Source organism: Macrobrachium nipponense, chromosome 46 (genome assembly GCF_015104395.2).
Source record: "Macrobrachium nipponense isolate FS-2020 chromosome 46, ASM1510439v2, whole genome shotgun sequence".
Taxonomy (NCBI): domain Eukaryota; kingdom Metazoa; phylum Arthropoda; class Malacostraca; order Decapoda; family Palaemonidae; genus Macrobrachium; species Macrobrachium nipponense.
The window spans coordinates 13287003-13308193 of NC_061106.1; the positions used below are offsets into that span (position 1 = coordinate 13287003).

The 21191-nt window shown below is 40.6% G+C and overlaps 1 protein-coding gene across 3 annotated transcripts in view; it reads left to right on the top strand.

Annotated features, from left to right (window-relative positions):
• The window catches only part of LOC135214757 (WD repeat-containing protein 81-like), a 211296-nt gene that overhangs the window by 65320 nt on the left and 124785 nt on the right, over positions 1-21191 (top strand). For all 3 annotated transcript variants that reach the window (XR_010314462.1, XM_064249109.1, XM_064249110.1), the window contains exons 6-9: positions 1193-1348; positions 1623-2184; positions 16108-16185; positions 16691-16921. Coding sequence is in view for 2 of the 3 variants with exons in the window: in XM_064249109.1 (XP_064105179.1) it covers positions 1193-1348; positions 1623-2184; positions 16108-16185; positions 16691-16921 (1027 nt within the window). In the remaining variant the exon portion in view is untranslated. The remainder of the gene's footprint in view (positions 1-1192; positions 1349-1622; positions 2185-16107; positions 16186-16690; positions 16922-21191) is intronic.

Genomic DNA, 21191 nt, shown 5'->3' on the forward strand with positions numbered 1-21191 from the left:
GCTGGGGTGCAAGCCCTTTTCTGATTTCTGTATCATAAATGGCAGGAGTTCAGAAAGTGATATGGTGAGACTGAAATAATTAAATTAATGGCTGGTTATTGGGAAATCATTTGGAAGAATAGCTGAGGCACTAGCAATAAGATGTGGTGTTCAGATGTTGGAAAATAGATTGGTAGAGGCATGTGATGTTGAGGGGAGAGAAATATTAAGGAAGTTGGCAAGTAAGTGGCAGTAAGCTGACCATTGGTAAGGCCTAAGAGATTACAGAAGTGCACAAATGAAGACTCAACCCGAAAGGAATTTGAGCCAGAAAGATACATAAAATGGAAGAAAATAGAGAAAACCCATCAAATATCCAATAAACTCAAGAGAAAAGGTCATGAACAAATTTACAGATTAAAATTAGTATGTATTGTTATGAAGGGCTAACCCAAACATTTTCTCTTTATTAATGATAAGGTTTAGATTTTATTTATTTAATTACAGCCCTTTAGAAATTTTATGACTGGGTTAATTGAGAGTGATGGAGATTCTGACCAAATTTTATTTGGTGATTTATTTGCTACGTATTCATTGTTTATTATATTTTGGCCATTCACACAAAAAATACTCAGCTGTTTAAGTTATCCTATAGTGTATAATATATAGGGATTAGATCAAGTTGGTAGTTCATAAAATATCCTTGGGTCAAACAAGAGCGTCAAATCCTAAGATGAGTCCATTACTTTTGTATGTCTATCCTTTTGATGCGATTAATTTCATATTCCAATACTATTAGGAGCAATTTATGTATTTTGATTTGCCACTTTTGGATACATGTTCCATATATTCTGTCTTTTATTTATTGTAAAATAATGGGTTTTAGAGATGTTTTATCATCACAAATAGGAATACTAGTGTGATCTTAGTTGCTTTATTGGCGTCTTCATTTCATATAATGCCTACATGTGCATTTTCATGAGGTGAAATCTGATTTGTTGTGCAGGGGAATCTTTTGGATTATAATTTTTGTCTTTTAAGGATTTTATTAACTGCATATGCCCACTTATCCTTCCTGTAAAGTAGAATAGGTTTTTTGGACTAAATTTAGTTTTGTAGTAAATTTTTGTAAGTCAAGACAGAAACTATTATTAAACAGTTGTGGTAATTTTGATTAGTGTCACTAAGTGAATATATTTTTTTTTTACTGCAGGGAAGATTCTTCAGTGCATCCTAAACTACAAAATAGTCGTATTCATGGTCCCCATTCAAATTTACTGCCAGCACTTTGTGCCTTTGAAGGAGAGCAACATTTCTTTGTTGTTCTCTTTAGTGTACATCACAATGTTCAGCACTGTGTTTCATTTAGGTATGTAGTGATATTTTATGGCCATTAACTTTGTAATATTGCATAATTACTCACAGCTTGTAATATTGCATAATTACTCACAGCCTCATCTCATATCCTGGTCTGCATGTGTTCCTGATACTTTTGACAGTTCCACCACCTTGGTATCTTTAATTATATGCAATGGAGTGAGAAAGATTGGTTGACTAAATATATTAATTTTAACCTTAAAGATAATTAGAATTTTGATACCTTGTTAACTAATTGAATAGTGATCATAATTTTTTTTTTGCAGTCCTGCTCGGTTGAATGAGTCAGCAGCCAGACCACTCTTCATTTTGTATCAGATTCTTGAAGCTGTCCGAGATACTCATGATCGTGGCTTGCACCTTGGTGATGTTACACTTAATCATCTTTTTATTGATAATGCCCTCTACCTCAGTTTACTTCCACATATCCAAGACAATCTCCTATATCCAGATTTCATACATGATCTTGATAAAATGGGCACCACTGATGTTATGACAAAACTTGAAACTGCCAAGAAAAATTTCCAAAAGCAAAGCACAGTCGGTCGTTTGTCACAAACTTTAGAAACATCTCGGAGTGCAATTGACTGGGATTCTGAGCATTCAGATAACTATGATCCAAGTTTAGAGAAAACTTATGCTAGTCATAACCAAAGAGCAAGTATTTCTTCAGCTGAACATGTGTCAGCATCATTGAAGAAGACTGATGCGCAGGGTAATGAAGATACTGATCAACAAAATGGAGATGGAGGAAATCATATAGAAGACAGACTTAGTGCCTATCAAAGGCTAATGTCAAGTGAAGATGCATTTGAAATCCTTAAGCAGGTAAAATTCTATAGAGTTTTTAGCAATGTTTCACCCCCATAGTCGGTACCACTTAAATTTTGCTTACTCTGGTACAGGGTATTAAAGATTTCTTGTAGCATCCCTGTAGCCAAAGGTCCATTGGTTTTAGCATTTTGCTTTTCATCTTTACAATCTTTTATACTCTACCCATCTTCTATTTTTTGCTATCCTAAGAAAAATCCTTTGGGTGAGTCCTGTGCAAGTGTAGAAATGTCTCATTGTTCTTGATAACAATAAGAATAATATCATATAATAACAATAATACTTATAATAATAATAGTGATTTACATCAAAAGTATTAAGTAGGGAAATATCTGTAGGCATGTATTAAATTGTTTAAAGATAAGTCTTTGTAGCCCAAAAGATATTGCATAGATATTAACAGAAAATATAGACTTTTTGTGTTTATATGTAAACTGAAAAACACTGAAATATGTAAATACACAAAAAAGAAAAAGGCATTTTGATATAAATTATTCTTGACAGTAAATCAAAGTGATGGACAAGAAAGGTGTTGTTCAAAACAGTGTTCATATTAACCCTTTAACGCCGATTGGACATATTAAACTTAGATATAAATTGTCTGTTGGGTGCCGATTGGACGTATGGTACGTCGATATAAAAAAATTTTTTTAAAAATTTGTGGAAAAATAGTTATAGGCCTACTAGGTGAAAACTTTTGAATCACGCGCCTTGTGGGATACTGGGAGCTCACAGATCAAGACGTTGTTTTGTTTACAATCATTACCCAGGTGCGCAAGCGCGAATTTTTTTCTTCTCGCACTAAAAAGTATCAGCGACACATCTCTGAAATTATTTCGTCACTTTGACATAATTTTTGCACCATTTTATATTAGCCGTTACATGGAGTATTATATATGAAAATGTGCGCAATTTCATGTAGAACACAACAAAAAACAACTTTTATCAGTTTTGAAATATTTTCATATAAATAATGATAGGTGCCAAAATTTCAACCTTTGGTCAACTTTGACTCGACCGAAATGGTCGAAAAATGCAATTGTAAGCTAAAACTCTTATATTCTAGTAATATTCAATTATTTACCTTCATTTTGCAACACAAATTGGGAAGTCTCTAGCACAATATTTTGATTTATGGTGAAGTTATGGAAAAAGAACTTTCCTTATTGGGGGGGGGGGGGGTTCCGTCCCGAGGTAACTCGTTCAAGAAAAAAGGGATTTTGAACGTGAAGGAAAAAATCTATTTCTGGGCGAGTTGGCTCCGTGTCGCACAGCGGGGAAATATCCTTTAATCTATTATTTCTAGGGTAAATGTACTAACACATACCAGAGAATAAATAAAATAAAGAAAAAGGTCAGTACTGAACTCGCTCACCCTCCAGGAGGGTGTCGGTATGAACACTAGGCAGTGAGACCACTACCACGAGCCAAATGCCAATAGAAATCTCCCACTACAAAATCCCTCCAAGAGGGGAGCCGACCACAGTGTAGCAGCTCGCACTACTACTACTCCAATCCCATGCTGCCGACTGCTGCGCCTCTGGTGGCCATCCTGAAGTTAGCAGACAATCTTGGGCGAAGGGATGGGTAGGGTGGGATTTCGCTGGCGACACGAGCCAATCGCCCAGAAATAGATTTTTCCTTACGTCAAAATCCCTTTTCTGGGCTCAGCTCGTGTCGCTGCGCGAAATCGTACCAGAGAAATAGCACAAGATTGTAAACAAAAGTAATAAACCTGGAGAATAAAAATAAAATAAATCAGAATAGGTCTCAAATAAAAGATAAAATATATAAGAATAGACTATAATTGCTAAAAGATACATATACACAGGGGTATAAAAATAGAAATATGCTTAAATTACCCTTAAATCTAATCATGTTTGTAAACATAAGGTAATTACATATGTACAGGAAAATTATTTACATGTATCAATGTTATCTGTGTAACAGCATGTATCAAAAGTATAATAGCAATTAATAAAAACAATCAACAATAATAATATATAAAGGAATGTATATGACTTAATATACAAAACCCGTAATCATTATAATGATGTATCCCCTAGCATAAAAATAAGGGGAAACATCCATGAGATCAAGTGTATAATCATTTGTGAGTGTCCCTAACCAGACAATAAGGGGCACCCACTACACTATCACAAAAGCAGCTAAGACACAAGGTGAATGCAAATGAACCAGGTAGGAATAGACGAACTTTTGGGTGAGGCAGGTAGAAAGGAGGACTGAATCTTCTACTACAAACTAGCTAGAGTCAGGGGAAACTATGTTACCCGCTGCTACTGCTGGGAATTTCAGAGCTTCCAAGGACTTAAGGTAGTGACGTTTGAACACTGTCGGCGATTTCCATCCAGTATACTTTTTCAACTCATCGAAGTTCATATGGTTGGAAATAATTAATTGAAGGTGGCTACTGCCCTTGACATCATGTGCTTTCGGGAAAGAGTCAGGATTGGCTTGCTTAATAAAGTACAGGATTTGTTGCCTGATGCCTTTAATGGATAAAGTTCCACCTTTTTCCCTCCTAAAGAGGGGACCCGACGAAGATGAGGAGGTCCTAGACAGAAAGGCTCGTAAGGTTGTAACTGGGCAAAGAGATAACATCTTGTGGAAGGGGTAGTACTTCCAAGGTTTCCCACCTCATCAAAGGATCTTCATTCTTTGCTAAAAAGCTACGTTCCGGAGAAAGTAGGACTTCTCCTGTGGGAAGGAACTGAATATGATCCGGGTCTCTGGATAGAGCCGACAGTTTTCTGAAATTCTTGCTCCTGAAGCTAAGCTTAATAAGAATAGGGTTTTTCGTTAAGAGCATTATAAACGAGCATGTGTCATTATCGGTTTCGGAAGCCAGTTTTAGAACATCGTTTAAGAACCATGAACTGACGTAGGCCTTACAGAAGGCCTAAGCCTAGCACATGCCTTAGAATAGACGAGAAGTAGGAATCCGTCAAGTCTATGTTAAATCCAAATTGAAATATCTTTTTCAAAGCTGACTTGTTTGTCGTAATCGTGCTAGCTGCTAAACCTTTTTCAAATAAGGATCTGAAAAAGGATATAGCTGAATTAACTGTCATGATTTCTAATATCCGAATCTCTCAGGAAGGTTGCTAACTTTTTGACAGCAGCATCATACTGCCTCAAAGTCGAATCCCTTTTATCGGATTCCAAGAATAGAATATTCTGAGGTCAATATTCGCATCTCTTTTTTTGCCGCAAACTTCATGAAATCCATAAAGTTAGGGTTTTGAGAATCCCTGAGGAAGCGAACACAGTCCCTTCATTTGTACTGACTGGGAGAGCTTGGGACTGGGGATCTGAAGAGGACGAAGGCCCAGCTCCAAAATTAGAGGATACCAGTTGCTCTTCGGCCAGTCTGGGGGCTACTAGAGCCACTTGACCCTTGAAAGTCCTGAGTTTGTTCAATACTTTCATGAGGAGATTCACTGAGGGAAGACGTAAATCTTCTCCCAGTTGTTCCAGTCTAGAGCCAGGGCGTCCGTGGCATAGGCCAGAGGGTCCAGGTTGGGGCTACATAACACGGTAGTTTTGTGGTTCGCTTGTGATGCGAAGAGGTCCCCACCTTTAGCCCTGGGACTCTTTGAAAGGATCCATTGGAACGAACTGTGTCCAGTGACCATTCCGACTCTAGGGGTACTGATCGGGATAGGGCGTCTGCTATGACGTTTCTTACTCCAGCTATGTGAGTGGAGGAAAGATGCCAACTGAACTTGTCTGCCATGGGAAAGATGGACTATCATGACGTGATTTAGATGACGTGACTTGGAGCCTCCTCTGTTTATACAATGTACTACCACTGCGCTGTCCAGGACTAGCTTTATGTGGGAGTACTTGGGTGGGCGTAACCTTTTTAGAGTCAAGAACACTGCCATTGCCTCCAGTACGTTTATATGGAACTGACGGAACTGAGGTGACCAAGTCCCTTGAACCTTTTTGACCTGGGAATACCCTCCCCAGCCGCTTAAGGACGCGTCTGTGTGGATGGTGACCCCTGGTGGAGGGAACTGAAGGGGTACTGACATTGATAAATTCTTGACTCTCGCCCATGGCCGAAGTCGATTCTTTAGAATCAGAGGCACTGAGGATAGTTTGTCCCTGGAACCTGACGTTTGCTCGCGAGCGCCAGATTCTGGTTAGGTCTTTCAGTTTGGCTTTCATTAAGACGTTTGTCACTGATGCAAACTGGAGAGAACCCAGGATCCTTTCCTGGGCTCTCCTTGACGCTAGTTTGTGACTTAGAAATTGCTTGACTGACTTTGCTATTTCTTTCCTTTTGGTTGATGGAATCGACAGAGTGTGGGATGATAGATTCCATTGAATGCCCAGCCACTGAAAGTTTGACTCTGGAGTGAGTCTTGATTTGGTCCTGTTTATTTGAAGCCTAGATATTCCAGGAACTGAATCACTTTCAGAGTAGCTCTGTTTGCACTTCCTCGACTGATGGGGCCCAGATCAACCAATCGTCGAGATACGCTACTACCATGATCCCTTGCGATCTGAGTTGTTGCACTACCACTTCCGCTAGCTTCGTGAACACTCTGGGTGCCACGTTGAGTCCGAATGGAACTACCTTGAAGGAGAATGTCTGGTCTCCTATCTTGAAACCCAGATACGGCAAGTGTTCTTGCAATAGGGATATGATAGTAAGCGTCTGTAAGATCGTAGAGGTGGTGACGGCCCCCACGGGGAAGTAGGGTGGGTCCGCACCTGTGAGATCGTGAGCATCTTGAACTTGTCGCAGCGGATGGCTAAGTTTAAGCGGGCACAAGTCTAAGATTACCCTTCTTTTTTGTGAGCCTTTCTTTGGCACGCTGAACAAGCGACCTTGAAATTTTAATCTCTTGACTCTCGCTATAGCTCCTTTTTGAAGGAGATCGTCTGCGTACTCTGTCAATTCCTTGGAAGGAAGTTGACGGAAAGGTCTGGATGGAGGTGGGTTCGTCAACCAGCTCCAACCCAGACCTTTTGACACTATGCTCTGAGCCCATTGCTGAAGTTCCACCGGTGGCGAAAGTGAAACACGCCTCCCCCCTACCTGAAGTTCTTCATTGTTTCTGGTAACCGCCTCGGCCTCCTCTGAAGTGCTTTCCCCTGTTAAAGGGGCCTCCCGATCCTCTCCCACGAAAGGAAACGCTTACCTCTACCTCCCTTACTCCGAGCGGTCATACTTCTGAGAAGCTTGACTCTCGAAGGCTTGATTGTAAGCTGGAGAGATGGCGTAAGAGGTGGAGGGCTGAGGCTGAGGGGATATCACATAAATTGGCTGTGATTGACCTTTAGAAGTGGAGGGTTGGGCTGTCTGCACTAACGGTACTGTTGGAACTTGTTGAGGAAAGCGTAGTTGCTTCTTCTGGTAAGGTTGGAAACGCCTGGGTTTCTTTTGTCCCTTACCTTTAGGAGTCAGGTCTTGCCTCCTCTTAGCCGAAAGGCCCCAACGATCCTTAAGGCTCTGGTTTAACCTGGTACCGCCTCTGACTGGACCATCCTTAACCATAGCTTCTGGGAAGAGATCTGCTCCCCAGATGCTAGACGAGAGTAACCTATTCGGTTCATGCCGAATGGTTGCCTCTTGTAGGACATGCTTCCTACAATTCGTCCGAGCAGTGGCAAACTCAAACATATCTGACTGTACCGTTTGAGTCAGGCTTTGGTCATGAGCTTAAAAATCGGTTCTGATCCATAAGCCATGGTAGCTACCTCAGACTAGCCATAGAATTGATGGATCTGGCTAGACGCGATTTTGCATCAAACTCAGCCTGAATAAGGCTATCTGGGAGCCTGGGTAGCTTTTCACCAAACTGCTCCATAGCACAGTCCCGGTTTGAGTTTGCCAGCTGAGAATGTATTCGGCAAGTCTTCCCACAATTCTCCAACTGAGGGGAGCAACGGAGAAGTGGGATCCGCTTCCTTCAACTGCGGTATAGGTTCCCCCTTCTGGGCCGCTGGGATGGTCGACCTCGCGATCTTGGTTAGGAACGGGAGCGGGGTACTCTCATCCATTGTAAAATGGTAAAGGGACTCTTAAATGGTTGTATCTTGGTGTTAGAAACAATCCATGTCCTCTAAACACCTGAGCCATTCTCTCTGAGCCTGGTCTCGTGAGTAGAGGACTGTCTCCTTAGGTACCTTATCGTCCCGCACCATAGCCGACGGCGTAAGCCTTGCGTAGCCTATGAACGGAGGCTGGAGGTCTTCCGGGAAGAACTCGAAGTCCTCTATTCTTCGAGTCCCAAATTCCGGTATAGAGATGAGACCGTCTTGGAAGGGGGGCGTATGACGCTACTCTCCACGGATTGTTCATAGAGAACTGAGGTAGTGAGTCATACGGAGGAAGTTGGGATCCACTCGTGTTGGACAGTGGAGGAGAGGCTAGAGAGCTTCTCTCAGCCCGGCTATAATGGAGTCCTGGAAGTAATCCTGTCCGACAGACGAGAGATCATTTGCTCCATGCTACTCTTTAAGGACCCAACCAGGTCCCCCACCATGTTGCAACAGGCCAGCATTGGAGTCCAAAGCCGGAGCTGCTGCGGAGGTGGAGGGGAGGCTCTGAATCGGAACCAAAGGTAGCGGAACTGGTGATTCTGCCGGAGTGCGAGATCTCTCTCTGGAGGATTTACTCCTCGAGGACTTAGAGCCGGAGCTAGAAGCTTTAAAGACCTGGATGCTCCGGGATTCCCAGCCGGAGACTTACGGGAGGAGGATGAAGCCGAGTCGTCTTCCGACGACGACGACGTCTTAGTCAAAGTCATCACCTTAGACTTGACCTTAGGTCTAACCGAAGCACCAGGAGGAGAATATATTCGTCACCCGTAAAGCCTTGGAAGGATGGAGAGGTTGCAGGAGTAGAAGAAACAGTTACGCCCAAGGGTGACCCTTGGGTGTCCACCGTACCTACCTCGACCAACAGGTCGTCTATACCTACCATAGGTTCAACATTAATATCTAGGGTCGCGACATCCGTAGAGATATCCTGGTCCTGATCAGTTAATGAGGTGGCCAGCTGTTGTTGGATGAAGGCGATAGTCGGATCCGCTTCTATCGGGTCGACGTATCCTGTGCCTCCGGGGAAAGATTAGTAATGCCAACCGCTTCTCTAGGATGTAGGGCTGTCCCTTGGCGGCGTTTTTCCCAAAACCGCCGACCCAGGCCCGCAGGGTAGCCAGTGCGGTATCTCTTACCGCCGGAGCCTGGAAGAGAGGGCGTAGTTTAGATTTAAGAATCACTTAAAACTAAAACTTAAAGTATAACTTAAATTAATTGCCTTAAGTTAATATGATGAAAACTTAAGCGCTAAAAAAGAAGCGGAGCAGCTACTGGAGATGTAAAACTTACCCCTTCCAAAAGCTGGCTCACCATATCGTACATATGGTACACGTCTCATGGTACCAGACCTGGATGTCCCCGAGCGGAGTCGCGCATGGAGCATGGGACCGGCAAACTTCGTGTCCCACAAGGGTCCTGAAGTGTGGCGGAACATCCCGGATGCTCACAGTTTGGTGGCCTGTAAGTGGGGAGACACATGATATCTTAAAAAAAACATCACTTACAGTCCTAAAGGACGAAGAGCTCCGATGCATGCCGGAGCTCGGAAAAAATTTGTGCATAACCCCTCCCTGCATCGCCTGAATAGGCTATAATCCCGGAGAGATCCGGTAAGATTATGTAAGGGAGGGGGATGGTTTAAGGTTCTTAAGGATAAACTTAAAGATAACTTAAAACCTAACCACAGCAAACCGGACTAAGTCCAGTGCGTAGCGGAGTGTAGAAACTCAGCAAAACGGTAAGGTAGTAGGAGACCCACTGTATGCTCCGGTCCACCCTACTGGGTGGACTAACAACTTTCCGCTGGATACCAGGACTCCGATCAGGAGGAGCCCTAGTAAGATGGTAAAGAGCGAGAAGACATCAGGCCCAAGCTAGCCCGGAGCGACAAGGTAGCGCGGAGGGTGGGCAAGGCCAGTACCCCCCCACCTCCGTACCAACCGGCCGGACCGAGAAGCCGGCCGGAGAGGTCGAGACCAGTCTGGTCTGTCCCGACTCCCTAGCCCCTCCGCCTGAGGGGAGAGAGGGAGGCAGGCTCGGGTATGAGGAGCGGAGCATGGGCGACCGACCCCGCCCCGCCCCCAGACTCTATGGAAGAGCGGGAGGGGGGGGGAGAATGACTGGACAGGCGTCTGGCTGGCCCGTGATCACGAAGTGACCACGAGGCGGTAAGACCAAATACGACAACTAAGCCTAGGACAACCACTGATCAGGGAGATGCTATCGGGAAGCATACTGAACTGAAAAGCGGAGGCAAATAAGCCCACTGGGCCGAACCAACTGATCAGAGAGATGCTATAGGGAAGCAACCGAACTGATGAGCGGTAGTATAGGCTCAAAGAGCCAGACCTAGGCTAAGCCAGACGCCTAACTAACCCTAACAATAATATAAAATATACAGTTATATAAATAAATAATGAAAGAAAGAAAAACAACTATAGCAGGAGAAAAAATCCAGGAGTGTACGACTAACCCGAAGGCAAGTCTACCACTCAAAGCTAGTCAGAGGCCGATACTAAGAACCTGGACTAGGGTCTGGATAGAAGAAGCCTACGTAAGGTAAAATACATGCATGCATGACAAACCTGAGTAGACCGTACCCTAAGTAAAGCGGATAATCATAAAGAGCGAAGATAATAAGGGATGTTTCTAGGTATGGGAGACCAAGAACGAACCCATCACGAGGCAGAACCATGCTGCCATGCTTCTGACCCCGAGGTCGTATTTATACCTAAAAAACGGCAAATACTGTCTCAGGGCCGGAAAAAACCAACTAACCGTAAATACTGAGTACTTAACTTAGCTGCTGCGATAGCTGCACGCTCCATAATAGAAAATCCAATGAAAGGGCACAAAAAACACAGAGAGAAAAATATCACAACCGCTCGTGTGTGCTAACTTGAAAGGATGACCACCAGAGGCGCAGCAGTCGGCAGCATGGGATGGAGTAGTAGTAGTGCGAGCTGCTCACTCTGTGGGTCGGCTCCCCTCTTGGAGGGATTTTGTAGTGGGAGATTTCTATTGGCATTTGGCTCGTGGTAGTGGTCTCACTCGCCTAGTGTTCATACCGACACCCTCCTGGAGGGTGAGCGAGTCAGTTATACTGACCTTTTTCTTTATTTTATTTATTCTCTGGTATGTGTTAGTACATTTACCCTAGAAATAATAGATTAAAGGATATTTCGCGCAGCGACACGAGCTGAGCCCAGAAAATCATAAATTTTTTCGTCCGATCATAATGTTTGCACAATTTTAAATTAGCCGTTACATAAAGTTTTATATATGGAAATGTGCGCAATTTCATGTAGAATACAACTAAAAGCAACCCATGGTTGTAACTTTTATCAGTTTTGAAATATTTTCATATACTAAATAACGTTAAGTGCCAAAATGTCAATCTTTGGTCTACTTTGACCTGACTGAAATGGTCAAAAAATGCAATTGTAAGCTAAAACTCTTACATTCTGGTAATATTCAATCATTTATCTTTATTTTGCAACAAATTGGAAGTCTCTAGCACAATACAGTGGTCCCCCCGTATTCGCGTTCTCCAGGTTCGCGGACTCACTGATTCACGGATTTTTCTCTGGACCTTATCAACCCATTATTTGCGGTGAATTTGCCTATTCACGGGATTTTCAGATGATAAATAACCACTAATTAGTGTATTTTGATGTTATTTTCATGCCTAAATACATTTTTATGATATAAAAATGATTTACTAATTTTAAAATATTAATGTTGATCAATACTGTATTAATAAGTTTAATAAGATTAAATAATATCACATAATCACTAATAATTCTCTCTCTCTCTCTCACAGAGATGTATGCTTTTTGTATGATAAATGATTTACTAATTTTCAAATATTAATATTAATGTAAAGAGCAATCACTTCAATAAAGAAAATACTACAGTGAATTAGTAAGATTTTAGTTCTTTCGAACTCCAGGTCTCTCTCTCTCTCTCTCTCTCTCTCTCTCTCTCTCTCTCTCTCTCTCTCTCTCTCTCTCTCTCTCTCTCTCTCTTTCTTACTTAGATGAGAGATTTTTATGGTACACGTATGTATAATATGTTTATTAATATTTTCATATGATGATAATAATAATAATAATGATGATGATGATAATGATAATGATAATGATAATGATAATGATAATGATAATAATAATAATAAATAATAATAATAATAATAATAATAATAATAATAATAATAATAATAATAATTAATAATTAATAATAATAATAATAATAATAATAATAATAATAATAATAATAAAATAATAAATAATAATTAATAATAATAACAACAACAACAACTGTATTTACAAAAATCAAATGTGAAAGTATTTTACAAATACTATGATAATCTTTCCATTTCTCTCTCTCTCTCTCTCTCTCTCTCTCTCTCTCTCTCTCTCTCTCTCTTACAGAGATGTATGTTTTTTTGGATGATGATTTACTAATTTTCAAATATCAATATTAATGTAAATAGCAATAATATAAATTCATTAAAGAAAATACTAAAGTGAATTAGCAAGATTTAAGTTTTATAAATAAAAAGAATTAAGTAAGAATGAAAGAAAATGCATTTTATACTGAGATGAGGGAATTTCTATGGTACATGTGTATGTTTATTAATATTTTTGCATAATAATAATAGTAATATAATTAATTTCAAAATTCATATGTGATAGTATTTTAAAGAAGTACAATAATCTATCCATTTCACCCTTTTAAATAAGGATAACCCCCCCCCCCTCTCTCTCTCTCTCTCTCTCTCTCTCTCTCTCTCTCTCCGCTCTCTCTCTCTCTCTCTCTCTCTCTCTCTCTCTCTTGCCACATGAGATACTAGTGTGTCCTAGTGGTAACTCTTGCCCTCTGTTTGGGCTGGAAGTGTATGTATATCTCAAAGGACATTACTACATTTTATGGTAAAATAATAATATACAGTACTAGTTTACAAATAATATTAAGTTTAATGAGATTAAAACAGTAACAATAACATTCTCTCTCTCTCTCTCTCTCTCTCTCTCTCTCTTGTAGTGTAAATAAATGATTTACCTTATAACTGATTTTCAAATATTAATAAGATTAATTAAAAATAGCGATTCCCAGTCTTTTTATCCACTTGGAGGAAGGGGGGCGGGAAGTAAATGACAGTTTGATATACGAATTGGCGGAGGGGAGGAAGGAGTCGGAGTCTAGGAGTTATTCTCTCTCTCTCTCTCTCTCTCTCTCTCTCTCTCTCTCTCTCTCTCTCTCTCTCTCTCTCTCCATTATTATGCTCTCTGTCCCAGAAATAATTCATAATTTCACTCTTGACGGTCAGATATATGATGTTGCCATTCATTGATCTCTCTCTCTCTCTCTCTCTCTCTCTCTCTCTCTCCCCTCTTTCTCTCCTCTCCATCTCCTTCTCTCGTCTCTCTCTCTCTCTCTCTCTCTCTCCCTCTCTCTCTCCTCTCTCTCTCTCTCGGTTATTTGCTGTAGGTATATATTTTTAATGGTAACATGTTTAAGATGACTTTGAAATGATAATAATATAACCTCAAAGATTAATGCAGTAATAGGTTAGTAATTTTAGGTATACTATTTGAAGTAGGATGTTATTAAAGGTATACATTTGGTATCTGAACTTTCAAGATAGGCGTTATAAGCATTTTAGTGGTGGACTGTATTTAGCTTTATGGTGAATATATGAAAACAAAACCATTTTCCTTACGTCCGCGCGGTAACTCTTCCGAAAAAAACCTGAAATTTTTTTGTCCGATTGTCATAATGTTTGCACCATTTTAAATTAGCCGATACATAAAGTTTTATATATGAAAATGTGCGTAATTTTATGTAGAATACAACTAAAAAACAACCCATGATTGTAGCTTTTATCAGTTTTGAAATATTTTCATATAAATAACGATAAGTGCCAAAATTTCAACCTTCGGTCAACTTTGACTTGACCGAAATGGTCGAAAAACGCAATTGTAAGCTAAAACTATTACATTCTAGTAATATTCAATTATTTACCTTTATTTTGCAACAAATTGGAAGTCTCTAGCACAATATTAGATTTATGGTGAATTTATGAAATAAACTTTTTCCTTATGTCTGCGCGGTAACTCTTCCGGAAAAATCATAAATTTTTTCGTCCGATTGTCGTAATGTTTGCATCATTTTAAATTAGCCGTTACATAAAGTTTTATGTATGAAAATGTGCGCAATTTTATGTAGAATACAACTAAAAACAACCCATGGTTGTAGTTTTTATCAGTTTTGAAATATTTTCATATAAATTACGATAAATAGAAACAATTCGTCCTTCGGTCAACTTTAACTTGACCGAAATGGTCGAAAACTGCAATTGTAAGCTACAACACTTACAGTCTAGTAATATTCAATCAATTACCTTCATTTTGCAACAAACGGAAAGTCTCTAGCACAATATTTCGATTTATGGTGAATTTTTGAAAACGGCTTTTTTTTTACATCTGTGCGTTACGAATTCATGCATCATTCTGTGATAATATTTTCTCTGTGTTGCCTTGATCATTTTACAATGTGTTATATACCAAAATGATTGCAATTTAGTGTACAATACAACGAAAAAAATTAACTCATTAGCTTTAACCGTATTGCTCACAGCGCGATTTGTATATAATTATATAAACTTTTTTTTTTCCGCTGTCATAAATCCCAATTTTTATATATGATAATGATATTTTTTTTCATTTCTGATGGTTGCATACTAAACTTCAGGCAATGACAAAAAAATGAACTCAATCTTGAAAACTAAGCGTGCTGTGATTTTTTGAAAAAAAAAAAAAAAATTTCCGCTTCGGCGCTCACTCGCAAACGCCGCCGGCATACGGGAGACGATTTTTAAAATACCGCTTTGGCGTTTAAGGGTTAAGCAAAATGAGTTTGAGTGGCTTAAAAAAATAAGCTACAATTGATCTGGTTAAAGAACTGGTGTGAGGCAGTCAAGGTGATTGATGTTTGGTTTACTAACAACAATGCATCTGGGCTATAGTCTTTGCTGGGAAAGCTGGCTACAAGTGTAGATGTTTGTTGTTGTTTTTTGTTATAATTAGAGCAATCTAACAGACTATCCTGTTCAGCAAATAATTGAAAGAAATGTGACAATGGTATTGGTAATAACTTGACACTAAGGCTGGGAATGACAAGAGTGATCCAAACCAGATGACACATCAGAGAGGGTGGCAAACATGCAAGATCACAACCAAGTGATATTAACCAAATCAGAACAGATATAAGAGGTATGGTTATGATCGGCATGCTTGCAAATAGTCTTAAGGAAGGAATCTAGTAAGCCAGTAGTTATTGCTTACCTAGGGAATAAGATGTCAGACCAATCAGGTAATGGTAGTGAAACAACCAGCCACTCAGTACCTGTAAGGTGAAGATTATGATAAATCCTGGAATGGTCAGTTAATGAAATAATGAAAATAGCAGTGACTCAAGTTAAGCTGAGATTTAAACAACTGCACATTAGGCTGATGAGGGATAGTTTGAAGTCACAAAGTAGCCTCAAAGGTGTTGATTAAGCAGGTGAGTTAAGGCATGAATGAGCATAATGGTTAGATAACAGGACTGGAGGACAAATTTGCTTGATGTGATGGTTGGACATTCCTGGTTTGATAAAAAGAAATGCATAATCAACTAGTACTGTACAGTATACATATATATATCAAAATATATCAAAAAGGATCTGGTAAATGTCAGTTGAAAGTGCCAAACCATTGTGTATAATATAATCAGATATTGTCACTGATTTTTTCCATAAAGGAAACTGCAGCTAGTAATATAAATTCACTATTTCAGATGGACTGCAACAGTCTCCAGGATGCAGAATTAGAGACACTGCTGCAGTGCTCTTTAGTACAACTTACTCAGTTATGGGTAAGTTATATGGTAATGAAAATATGCAAGTTTGATATTGGATTAATAACAAAAAATATATTTGTTTTTCTCTTTCTAAGTATTCATTTGCATTGTTACACAACTTTTTGTTTTATTGCTACTTTTGAATTTTTGCAACATTAATTTCAGTGTGGGACCTGGAGGCCAGTGCTCCTAATTTTACAGAATAATTAACCACCCTTATGAATAGAAGCAGTTGATAAAAGAAATGGAGCAAGTTATAATTTTGTTTCCATGTGAAAATGAGTGGCCATTCATAAAGAAGCTTGAAATTTTGTGGTGAGGCTTGCTACCACAACCTCAAGCCTTATGTTTTCAGGTATAATTTAGGGGACACTTTCAGGGTTACAAAAAATTTGAGTCGCTGTATAGTGACATTTTACATAATGCCACTGTCATCCTCACAGCCTGGGATGTCGGAATTATTTGATGTTAAAGCAGTGTTAATGTCCTGCTTAGTTTTTCTTAAAATTTGTATTTTTAGGTGGGTCATCAGATAACAACCCTTGACTACCTCCTGTGTCTCAACTTTTTTGCTGGACGAAGATTTAATTCACCTCATTACCATCCAATCATCCCATGGGTTATGGATTTCACGGGAAGGAACTCTGGATGGCGGGATTTAACAAAAACAAAGTTTCGCCTTAATAAAGGAGACCAACAGCTTGACCATACCTATCAAATGGCTGGTAGTCAAGGACAGAATAAACACACAGTAAGCTGCTCTAGATTTTTGTTAAAGTTACCCTTAATTTCATACAAATATGTATTTGGTATGTTTTCACTGTTGAATATGAACTTTTTAATGTTAGTGATATAGATGATTCAGGTTAACATTTGTGTTGTTTAACAGGCATTTCTAAGGACTGCTTAAAAATACTGAAAAGGTAGAGGTGGTCTGATGTGATGGGGTGTGTTAGATGGCATAAGAGGTTTGCACCTTGAGCAATGCTGCTAAGTGGAATCATAGTAGTATTAGTATACATAGTATTATTATTTTTAAAAATTATAAACTACCTTAATTAAGTTCTACACAACTTTCCATCCTAAGAGCTATTAGTTGAAGTAGGTTAGTTGGGAAACAATTGAAGAGCTATAGTAAGGTGTTCTTGTTCATGGATGTTCTATTGGTTTAAGTTCTTCTATCTGACAGATTTGCTAATCTTGGAGCTCATGATAGCTTGTTTAGGAGTATATATATATACCTTATAAACAGTTTTAGTTTGAGGAAAGTGTACTTGAAAAGGTACTGTTTCTATAACAAAAGAAATGCCTTTTTTCAGACAAACGTATCTCAAAATATTTAGCAGAACTTCTGTAATTATGTAGAAGCAGCTTAATTGATAACTATTAACTCAAAAAGATAGGAAAGGACAGATTGTTATCCTTCAGTCTTGAGACAGACATATTCTGTTGCCTTAAAAATAAGAAGCCTGCTATGTTGTGAATAGAAACTTTCACTAGATTAAGTTCTTTCTAACATGCTAGTTACAGAAGAGGTTTCATACTGCGTGGTTTTGAAAGAGTAGTATATAATAAAAAGAGATATTAAGCCATGTGTAGTTTAGCTCTTAAAAGTCAGCTGTATGAGATGTAGAAAAGCACAAAACTTTTATTGCCATTTTGTCATGAAATTCAAAGGATTCCACTTGAAATAAGGGTCTAGAAATTCAGGCACTTTTGTAACTGTTGGACACTTAGGTTTTGTACTTATCAACCTCTAATTATTATCAAATTACACTTTTGACTGTGCCATGATTGCTTCTTCACTTTTCATTTGTTCATATACGGAACAAACCTAGAATTAAAATTACACTTGTGAGATCCAGGGACTATTGGCATCTATACTAGGTCACGGGGCATGTATACCCAGAATGCCCACGGCTACCTGTGACCCACCAGTTATTTTCCTACTGCCTTTAAGATAAGACGTGTTACTGTCTTATCTGATTTAAAGCCGGTTTTTCAGTTTGCCCGTTTTTTATCCATTTCATTTTTCATTATTCATTTCTTATTACCTTTTCTTTCTCCGAGTGTGCTCAGTGTGAGTGATGAGTGTATAAGTGGTATGATGGAGAATTTTGCCTCAACATCAGGATCGTCTGCCGTTTCGAAAAGGAGACAAAGGAAATGCCCAGGAGTCAGTGGCTTTCCATGTTCTAGATTTCTAACTTCGGTGTCGATGGATCCTCATGCAACGTGTAGTAGGTGCAGGGAAAACGTATGTACGATTACTAATCCATGTTCTGTTTGTCGCGGTTGGTCGGTGGAACAGTGGAAGAAGTTCTATGAGAAAAGCCAATACAAAAGGAAGGTGGTGACGCCATCTTTGGATGACCAACCCTTACCGGCTTCTTTTGTATCAGCAATAAACCAGGCTGCTCCATATGTTTCTCCACCTGCTTTTGATTTGTCCCATACCCCTTTGGTTTCTCCCAGCGGTTCAGTGTCGGAAACGTCAGGAGGGGCCTTGGGTAATTTTATGAATAATATGCACTCTCCTTTGTTCCCAGCAAGTAGAGGGGGAGCACCACCATCTTTGTTCCAGGCTCCTGCTCCCGAAGCGCATAGGTTGGATGGTATGTGGTCAGCGCTAGGCCTACCAGGCGTACCAACCTTGGATGGTTTGCTTGCGCATTATATGGCGTCACGGTTCCAGCAGGGTCTTGGCAGCGCTGAATGTTCCTCATCCCCCTGGCTTGCAATTTATGGGAATTAATGCCACGGCTACGCCATCAAACTCTATGTTTACAGCGATGCAGAACATGGGAAGTAGTTTGGCAGCAAACGTGCGGTTGCCAGCAGAAACCTCACAGTCTCTCCCTACGAGAGGGATGACGTCACAACATATGTCACACACCGATATGGCAGGCGTGATGACGTCACAGACTGCTTCTCGGCCTTTTTCGCTGCATCCAGACTAATACACCTTCTGACTCGACAATGCAAACTTTAATGCAGAAATTACAGGATATAGAGAAGAGAATGAATAAGAGAGACAAAAAGAAAAAGTGTGATTCACCTTCTTTGACGTCTTCCTCTAGTTCGGCGTCATCGCTAAGTCTGACAACGTCATGGCGAGCGCCAGTCAAGCGTTGGAGGAGGATTCGGGAGTTCGCGACTGATCCTCGGGCTAAGAGGAGAAGAATCAATTCTTCTTCATTTTCAGACCAAGACTGTCGTATCTAAGTCAGCAGGAAGGTCGGGAAGTCAGTGGCTAGTAAGCACAAGGCTAGCAGATGAAGCCGTAAGCAAAAATCCGAACAAGCGAGAGAGGCGACGGCCGACGGACTAGCGGCCGATGCGGAGTTGCCATTTCGGATCGCAAAAACTACGATACCGCTGGTAAAACCAACGTTGGCAGCGATAGGTACAGCAGAGGATAGAATGCAGGTCCCAGTTTTGCCTGTAAGACCATTCAAAATATGTACGAAGGACGATAAGGCTCCTATTAAAAGTACGAAGAATAGGGAGTTGGCAACCTCGGCGGATACGTTCGTGGAAGGCAGTGTCCGTCTGGATGAAAGGTCGAGGCCGAGTTCTCTGACGCTCGTAAACGATACCAATACTAATAGAGACGAAGTTATATCAGTTTCAAGGGAGCCTTCATCTTGGAGATCTAGACGAGATTCTCGCTCTAGATCCGTGAGCAGAGAAAGAGTGAGGCGTTCTCGTTCCCCTGCTGACAAGTATTCGGGATCGAGCCAATGGCGGCCAGCAAAGATCAAAGAGACCACGGCCGTAGGGGCAGGCGGCCGTGGAATTCCGGGCCGTCTGTCAGAAGATAGGGGCGAGACAACTTCCCTTGTGATGGAGAATGGTACATTAGAGCCAGAGGAAGGAGAAAACCAAGAGTTTCTGGCCTCGTATGCAGAGGTGATTGATTTGATTCGTCAATTCAGTAACCTTTCGGAGAAGACAGAAACACCGGCCAGTATGCTTCCGCCTGGAATTGACATGGCATTTGGATTAAAAAGGGATACCAAGGTGTTGTATGAATTGCCTTGTTCGAGTCATGCGGATTCTGTCTTGCAACACGTAAACGCAAAGATTGCAGGAAGGGATAATTCCTTAAGATCTAATAGATCATTTAAATTTATTCCCCCTCCAATGATGAAGCAAAGGAAATATACGACACCGAAGGTCCCTTTGCTGTCTAGACAAGTGAACCCTAATGTTGTAAGATTAAGGCCTGGATTAACCTTGGATCAGGTTAAAATGGAGTGCCCTTCGATGACATACCAAGAGGCTGCTACGTTAGAAGCAACAGCTTCTTCTGTCTTTCAGGCTGCTTCTTGGTTAGATCTTTGGTCAACAGCAGTGGCGAAGATTGCATCCTCGGAAGTGACAGAAAAGTAGTGGATGAATCATTATTCATTAGATTACTACAGGGTCAGTTTCCCAAGGCGATTGCGTACCTGACAAACGTAAGTGCCAATGTTTGGGCAAATATCCTGTTAATGAGGAGAGATGCAGCGTTGGCTAGACTAAGCCGCACTGTGGATTTGGATTCCCTGTTAGCAATGAGGAATGGGGATATCTTAGAGTCGCAACTGCTGTTGCCAGAGGTCATACTGGAAGAGGCGATAGATAGAAGAAGGATGGACACTAACGATAGGTTGGTGCAGCAGGCAGTTAGGAAAACGTCTCGGAAATGTCTCGGAAGAAGACAGTGAGACATAACATCCCTAATAGAGCCACAAGACCCTCTTCCCCAAAGAGGCTAACTCATCGGCCCTTTCACAATAGAAACAACAGAGGGAGGGGCAGTAGGGGAAGAGGGAGAGGCTCAAGAAGATAGGATGGGCGCCTCTCATCACTCTGCCACACCAGTGGGGGGTTGCCTGGCAAATCACTGGAAGGTGTGGCAGGAACTAGGGGCAGAGCAGTGGGTGGTGGATGTTCTCAGGATCGGGTATTTGATCCTGTTCGAGGTAACCCCGCCCCTGACAGATCAGCCATTACCCCACGTCGCTTATGCCCAC